Below are 8,645 nucleotides of genomic sequence, written 5' to 3' on the forward strand. Positions count from 1 at the left end.
TTTAAAAAAAGTTTATTTATTTTTTTTTTAGGAGTAGTCAGAAACCCTTCTAAAATATGAAGCAATTAAAAGCAGACTTTTTTTTTTTATAAGAGATTTACATCTTCAATCCAGGATTTTTCTAGAAATACTTACATATTAAGCCTGTATCAAATATGTTTTTGTTATATAAAGACCACTTGTGTGGCAAGATATTCCAAAATATAGCAGACTTAAATAAAAGTTTACATGATCCAACAGTGCAATATGCACTTAGATTAAAAACTGACTTCCTGAGCAGCAGCATATTGTATTGACTAATTTAAAGCATGATTTGCCACTCAAGTACACCATCTCTAATAAGTCTTTCTATAATTTTTACAAAACTAATTTTACCACAGCACTTAAATCATTCAGTTATGTAGAAATCTGTTCTATAGAGTGCAATCAGATTAATATTTAGTGGTGTAACTAACCAAAGATGCTGCATTGTTGGTCATCTAGTAGCCAGAAAACAATAATACGGTTGTACAGAATGAGAGCACCTACAAAAGAACAAATTAAAAATGTACATAGATAACTCCTTTTTAATACTAATGTAAATGCCATATAAGATCTTTTAAAACTTACTTTTCCACTCTTAAAAAAAACCTGCTATAACAAAGGTCAGGTGAGTGTAGTGTACCTTAATAAAGAAAACTTAAAGTATTTATCCAGTGAATACTTTGGAATTACTACCAACATTTTCCCATACAATATAATGCTCCACAAGTTTTCTTATATTTGTGATATGCTTCAGGTATCATAACCCCCTTTCCCAAAACCACATAGTTAGCCCAGTCTGAGATACAAGTGAATAAGGTTTCTCAGTATGTAATACTGTGTAAACTGCAATCTAATTATCATCATGGGTAAATTCTTTGGGCACTTCCTAATGACTGCCATGAAGACCTTTTAGGGCATTTAAAAAAAAAAAAGAAAAGAATCTTTAGAGGTAACATTAGGTAATTCCTGCTTGTATTACGACTTTATTTTCTTATGGTAGTGGCTTTCTAATTTTATTAGGTCACGCAATCTTTAAAGATCACAGAGTGAACAAATGGAATATCAAACTCATGTACCACAGTTCAGAAATCCATGTTTTCATGTTGCTTCATCAAGATTCATCACTCCCAGCTTGCCCCAAAACATTTCACAGAATGCAAGCATATTTCTATCAGCCATCAAGTTAAGCTATTCTAGTCTCAACATGCACATTTCTGTAATTGTCACAAGCTTATATTTAAAAGCACTGTACAGCACAGGCAGCTAGTGTTAGCCCAATTAAGAAATTATTTCTGCCATCCTTAAAAACCTTGCATCAGAATTTTAGATGGAGGAAGTGCTCATGGTGTACTACTTTTGTTTCTCAGAATTACTTGTTTATACCACACGCTTGGGTGGATACTGTTTAACCATGTCAGGAAACAGTGAAGTATATTCCACTCCTCCCCAGTATGCAAACTTTTTTTTTGGTCAAAAGTCTATTTTAATTTTAATCACAGCAGTTTATTTGTATAGCCAAAGAATTATAAGCAGAAAAGTATAATAAAAATGTTGATATGAGAAATAGCATGTCACAGGCACTATCCTAATTCATATTTAATAATACATAAGCACCATCCCTCCTATATTTAAAACAAAAGGGCAACAGACAAAACTTGTCATTTTCCTTTTGTTAGCTGTAACTTAAAATTTTACAATTTAGAAACCTGCCACACTCTAGGGGCAGATATTTCAGAGCAGAACCGTGGCTGCAAAGCAAGTTTCTAGGCCAGCTGCAGTGGAATAATTTCTTTTGAAATACTTTGGAAATTAGCAGAAAAAGTAGCTTTATTTCTCTGCAGCCCATATGTGCTACCATAAGCATCCACTCATAAAACACGAAGACAGAAGCTGCCTGAGATGCTTTGAGGAAAGACAATTCCTTTCACAATTTAAGATGCAACTGGAAGGGAATATTTCCTTAATATAAAAAGGATTCTAAAGGAACTGTCAAGGCAAGTACCACATGCCTTGGATTGTTCTGCCATACCAGCAGTAGACCAGAAAAAGGCACATAGGCTTGCTTAGCCAATTTTTAGCTGTTATTTGTGATTTAGCTGTTCACATTTTCAAGCAGGTAATTACTATACAGAGCAGTAACTTGACATACAAAAGTCTCACTGGATTGTATTTAGGCATCAAAACATACCTAGTTTATATGAAATAAATGACCTCAAGCTGGCCTATGAAGCATGTATAAAATTAATACATAAGAATGAGTAGACTGTGTGCACAGAATTAGAGATCCAAAACCAGATAGTGGTTCCTATTTTTATAGAAATACATTTTTACTCAAATACAAGTGATTCAAGGTAACTTAAGAAATGTCCTAGCTTTCTCACACTCATTCCTTAACTAATTACTTTTAAAAATCTATCCCTGCAATTTCACCATTTCATGTATATTCTAAAGGCAGTAATCATCATGTTGTCAGAAAATGTCTTCCAACATACTAGACAGTAAGTTATAAACACATAGTACTTACCTGAATTCCAGTACATCTTTTCAAATACATCTTGGCAAGTTAATTCTCTCACCTCAAAGGCCTCAAAGAATACATGAAAGTAGTGCTAGAAGGGACCTCAGGAGGCCATCTAGTCCAGTCCCTAGCTCAAGACAGGATTCCTTTAACTATCCTAATCAAGTGTCTGTGTAACCAAGGATGGATATTACACAATCCCTCTTGGGTAGGCTGTTCGAATGCATAGCCGCCTTGTATTGAAAAGTTTTTCCTAGTGTTCACCTCAGCAGTCTCCCCTGTTGCAGTCTGAGGCCATTGTTCCTAGCCCTGTCTCCTACAGCTGCAGAGAAAAATCTCTGTCTTCTGTCTCCATAATCATTCTTTAGGTACTTGAAGCCTATTGCAAAAAATCTCCTCTCCATCTTCTTTTTTCCATATTAAGTGATCTTAGTTCTTTCAACCTTTCCTCGTGGCCTTCATTTTTCCTCTAGGAGGCTTTGCAACAATGTAAAAAAGAATTTTTTTCTTTTTTCTTTTAAGAAAATTTCAGTTGGTCCCATGCGTTAGCCCCCCCATTAAACAACATATTATTTGGTGTATGTTGTGAATGAAACGAGTAGGGTGCATCTTCATTTAATAGCTGTAAAATTCTTATTTAAGTATTGATTGTATTGTGTATGGCTAAGTAACATAACTAGAGTATGAAACACTTTCTGGAAATTAAACATTTCAAGGTCCACAGCTTTAAGATGTAAATGATATAGTCAATTTTTTCTTACATCAATGAAACCTGCATTTTTTTACTTCACTTTAAACAGCAATCATTAAATTTAAATAAGACAACTACATAAATAGAAACAAATGTGCAAAGATTTTTAAAGATGTGCCCTCTTTACACACATACACACACACAATCTCACATTAGACCTGGAAACGTATAACAACATGTCTGACAATTCAAATGACCCACAGAAGCATTCTCTCGTAACCAAAGACAGAAGGTGCCCAAAACTCTTCATTAAATTCAAGGATGCTTTGCTTCCCTTATTTTAATACTGCACATTAAGTGAACACATCATAAAATGTGTTATCTACATTCCAGATGTATTTTGTACTCGGTTTTTGCTCCATCTGAATATTACGTGATATGTCTATGAACAACAGTTGCCCGGTGCTTTTGATTGTAATGCTGAATCTCCTCTTCACTCTCAACTTCCATGATATTTGCTGGATTTATTCCATTTCCAATTTGTTTCTGATGCGATGGTGATGTGACTAGTGAATGAGAGGATTCCATTGTAGAATGGTGACTAACATCCACTTTCATTAGAACCTCATAATATAAGAGATAAAAAACTGGAGTTACTATTCCAATCACCAACATAATCACTACAGCTGTCCACCAGCCTATACCCCAGTCTGCTCCATAGTAGGGATCTTTGCACTTTTTGTTTTTGCCATCAGGTTCAAAGCAGATTTGTTGTGTTGATAAGGCAGAAACAACTTCATTAAGGTTCTCTCTTTTTGTATCATTACACTTTACTATTTGTTCTATATCTCTGTCTACTTCTTTCAAGAAATTGCCAACAGTTTCATTAGAGGAGAATGCATCAGAAGTTGGTGATGTTTCTTGAATTTCTGGGCAATACTGAGAAGAAGATGCAGGCCGCAAAAGTTGCCTGCCTTTTGGAGAACAATGCATTTCGGTTAGTACACTGAACTTCTTCACTGGAATTCTGATAGACCTCAGCGCAAAAAAATCCTGGTCAGTGATAAGATTGTTAACCCTCTTGATGTCTGCAACCTAAGAACAAGATAAAGAAATACAGTTTAAATGTCACAAAATATTCAGTAAATCTTTTAAACAGTCCTCTAATCTCCCAAGTGACAGCATTGGGAGAGAAGTAAAATTTTATAAATTGACACTAGGGGTGCGCAAAGCGACCCATATTTAATTTGGAGGACAGTAATTCGATTTGTTGACTCGGATCACTGTCCTGATTTGATTCGGTCAAATTTGAAGATTCTATTCCGATTTGGAGAATCATCGATACACAGGTTTAAATATTTTTTCTACATACCTCCCCAGAACCAGGAGGCACCATTCGCTGAGCCAGGGTGTGGGGGTCCCCCACATGCTCCATAGCAGGCCTGGAAGTGCTTCTTATCCACTTCCAGGTCCGCCACTGAGTGTGCTGGGAAGCCCCCCCAATTGCTCCCGTGGGACGCTCTGCCCACCCCAGCATCTCGGCATTCATGGGCCACCTGGTACCTTGAGTTAAGTAGCAAAAACATATAAAACTGTGTCTACGTCCAAATCATTGAATCTCTCCAAACTGATTCAGAGGGATTAAAGGGTCTCCCGATTTGATTTGGATTCAGAGATTTGGCCACCAAATCGGGCTGAACCTCTGCCAAATTGAATCAGCAACCAAAGCTTCCTAATTGACACCCAGTCAAAAGTAATCTCAGGGAAGACAGGAAATAGGCAAACTTAAAATAAGTTTGAAACAGACAAGAGCACATTACTGGGAGGCATACATTCCATTTTAATCCAGGGAATCACTTCAATTTTCTTTTGGGAGGGGAAAAGTCATTTAACTCATCCTAATAGTTCCATCTGTGAAGGGAAGGGGAAAAAAAACAAAAACTCTTCTGTCTCTATTGTAAAGCTCTACCTATTTATTTGCAAATGAACTATGTTATTGCTGTAAATATGAACCAACCATTGTAGCAGAAAGCCCCCTTCATACATTTCCCTTCTGGACATGGATATAACAGATGTCCCTTCTTGCCTGCACCCTCCATTTTGTGCATTTTTTCCCTTCTAAGTATTGGCAGAGACCTAGTACACTCATTGCATGGACATGGCAAGGCTCACAGCAAGCAACCCTTAAGCAATGTACTCCCTATAGAATGAAGTTACACTCTAGGACCATTCTTAAAAACTGCACTGAAATTGTAATTACAAAGTGATAAAATCTGCTATACTGGGTGGTTCCTTGAGAGAATGAGAGTATGTATGATGATCAGTAGGTAATTAAATGACAATAGCCTAGCCAAAGGAACTTACCATTACAAAACTCTGCTCTACAAGCCATTTCAGACTAATCAAGCCAAGTCAAGATTCCTGGAACTGAGCACCCACCCTATTGACTATTCCTGTAACCCAGAACAATACAGCTATTAAATCAATAAGTCAAGGGTGGACTCCTGAAACTTCAGCAGACAGAGATCCCTGTGACTAACAGCTGTCATGCCACTACTCAAGATCCATGTGGGACAGCTCCAGACTGGGCAGCCAAGATGATGCTGGGGGAATCACACAAGTCTGCCAGAAGGGGATAAGAGGCAGTGAAGTGTGACCCTCAGTGGTGCCCTCAGCACCTGACCTACAGAGACAGAAGGACAAGTAGGCGACCCCCTTCTGGAGCAGACGTTGCCTTGAAGGAACCTGACCATCGATCGACAGCAGACTCCAGAGCCTTGAATAGGTAGATATACTGACACCAGTGCTCTCAAAAATCACTATAGCAGCTACTATACACTGTATTACATGGGTTTGAATGAGTGTATGCATGCACACGTTAAGGTGACCAGTACCACTCATAAGTCAAAGTTTGCATTTATGATTTTATTGGTAACTTCACATCCCATCCAATATACTAGAATTTATGATGATCCTGAGAGTTGGTCCCTTGTAGCTAACACCATGTAAGCAAAGGCTCTTCTTTTTTACATCACAACCCCTTCATTAATCTGCCCGGTTCTTATTTCTCCACTTTTGTATTGCCACAGAGGCAGCACTAGGTTTGATAAAGAGCAAAATCACTTAAGAATTTCCTTTTTAGGAAAAGGATATTGTTAAATCCTGCAACAATGCTGCAGCTGACTTCTTATGAATCATTACAAATTGTAGGCAGAGGCAGGAGAATCAAGTGTAGAGAAAGAAGAAAGGGGTCAATAGCCTCAGACAGAAGGTTAGACTAGGTGACCTCTTGAGGTCCCTTCCAGCCCTACTTCTCTGATGACTCTATGAATAACTTAGAAAAAATATGAAAATGGGTAGGGAAAGAACAGCAAGATGAATTAGGATGACAGTTGATTTGTCACACAGTGCACCAGGGAAACTAAAATGCCTAAAACAGGAAAGCACAAAAGCCAACACCCTAAGTGGGGATCTGCCTAAACTAGCCAATAGGAACTACCAAATATAAGGATAGGGTTTAAACATTGAATTGCTCAATAGCAACTAGAACCTGTATGCTTAGGGTACTTCAGTCAGAGTCTTGGCTTCCAGTCTGCCCTAAGAAATATTTAAGAATTTTATGCTAAGTGGAAGTTTCAACAGGAGAGATTAAGACGCTCCCAACCAAGAATGCCATACAGCCTAGTGGTCACACCACACTCTAGGACACAAAGGATGTGGGTTTAAGGCAGAGAAAAAATTTGAAAACAAGCTTCCTACAACAGTGCTTTAACCACTCTTGGTGAGAGAGAGACCTCTTCAAGGTGTGTTTTGTTTGTAGTCCAATCAAATCAACACACCCTGCAAGCAAGTCAGACTTTCTAGGGTAAAAGTCTCAAGTCACTACATATCTCAGCATGCCATGACTCTGTGAAGATCCACAATAGCTGAAGACTCTGCAGGAGCTCTGAACTAAAACCCTGTACTCTAAGGTGTGGAAGAAGGAACCTCATTCAAAACCTCACTTGGGAACAGATGGAAACATCTCAAGCTCATACAAGTTAGCTCCCTAGGCCCCAACAGGCCTAGGGAAAAGCATATAGACAAATAATTATAAGTAATTCCCCACGTTAGTACCCATTTATGGCAATTCAAGGGAGCTTCAAAGCCCTGGAATAAAGATATGATATCTGCTCCATAAATTACTTTGAATGAGGTAAAATTCCATTAAAAATAAAGAGAAAATCATTATACTACTAAGCATTCAAGTCAAGAAGCATCAGAGTGAAGGCTGCTCTATTTCATATCCACCTGCCTGCAACTACCACACAGACCTCATCCTTACATTTTTCAAAAGAAATATGCTTTCCCCCACACCCATTATTATGTTGCATATACTGAAACAGTTTTTTTCCCCTCTAATCCAGTAGTGCTCAGCTTTCCAGCTCTGGAGATTGGATAAGAGGCTCATGGCTGGTACATGGATACTACCCCATGCACCAGATCGGACCATAGGCTGGTCCAGCCCCAAGCCCTGGATCTGGCCAGTGACTCTGCACACCTGGTCTCACTGTGGACTAGTGATCAAGCTAACGGGGCCACAACCTCTGACCCACGGGCCTTCCTATGGGTCCAGAAGTCTGGCAGCAGGAGAGCAGCAGTTAACATTGCTGCCACTCCCTGTCGCCTAATTTCTGTTCTTGTGGGGAGTCCCATGTAGGCTTTCCGATTTGCCTTTTGGAAATGTCGGCTTAGACCCAAGGAAAACTATATGCCCGCCTTGGTGATGGGGGCCGCTAAGGGAACAGCAATGATTCTTTGGGACAAATAAAAATGTTACAGGGATGGGAGTGAGGTCAGAGATATATAAACAAGTGCACCAAAAAGGGACATGGAGCACAATATGCTGGACAGCGCTCTGTGACCCCTGAGGGAGGCGGAGGAGCCAAGGGACGAGGAACAGGAAGACGCCCTCAGGCCCAGGCACACAGGGTCACAGCCACTCATAAGCCAGGGGTGCCTGACCCCAGCCCATGAAGCCGGGGCACCCGGCCCATGGGGCTCCGCGTGGCCCCTCAGATTTGGCAGAGCTGCCAGGCAGGGAGGCCGCGAGGAGCCCGGCGACGGAGAGCGGGCCCGTCCCGACCACGGCAGGCAAGGCCCGAGCCGGCGGCGGAGGCCGGGGAGCACTGGGTGCGGTGGCCCTCACCGAGCAGCAGTACTGCAGAGCGATGGCGTTGAGCGTCTCGCCTTCGCGGATGTCCCTGGTGAGCAGCACGGGGAGGTCGGACCGGTCCCGCGGGCCGCCCCGGCGTCCCTTCTCCCGCCCGCGCGGCCGCAGTTCCTGCCCGTCCGCCTCCTCCTCCGCTGCCGCCTCGCCATCGCGGCCCAGCGCATGCGGCAGCCCGACCGCCCCGGGGCTGGGGGCGAGGG

At 40.8% G+C, this 8,645-nt stretch overlaps 1 protein-coding gene across 1 annotated transcript in view; it reads right to left on the reverse strand.

The window, feature by feature from the left end:
• LYSMD3 (LysM domain containing 3) overlaps window positions 1–8,645 on the reverse strand; it is a 14,249-nt gene continuing 5,604 nt past the window's right edge. The window contains exons 2-3 of the mRNA XM_019531714.1: window positions 8,422–8,643; window positions 1–4,328 (exon numbers count right to left, since the gene is read on the reverse strand). Coding sequence (XP_019387259.1) covers window positions 3,663–4,328; window positions 8,422–8,643 — 888 coding nt within the window. The 3' untranslated portion in view covers window positions 1–3,662. The remainder of the gene's footprint in view (window positions 4,329–8,421; window positions 8,644–8,645) is intronic.

Source organism: Crocodylus porosus, unplaced genomic scaffold (assembly GCF_001723895.1).
Source record: "Crocodylus porosus isolate Cpor-Errol unplaced genomic scaffold, CroPor_comp1, whole genome shotgun sequence".
In the NCBI taxonomy this organism is placed as follows: domain Eukaryota; kingdom Metazoa; phylum Chordata; order Crocodylia; family Crocodylidae; genus Crocodylus; species Crocodylus porosus.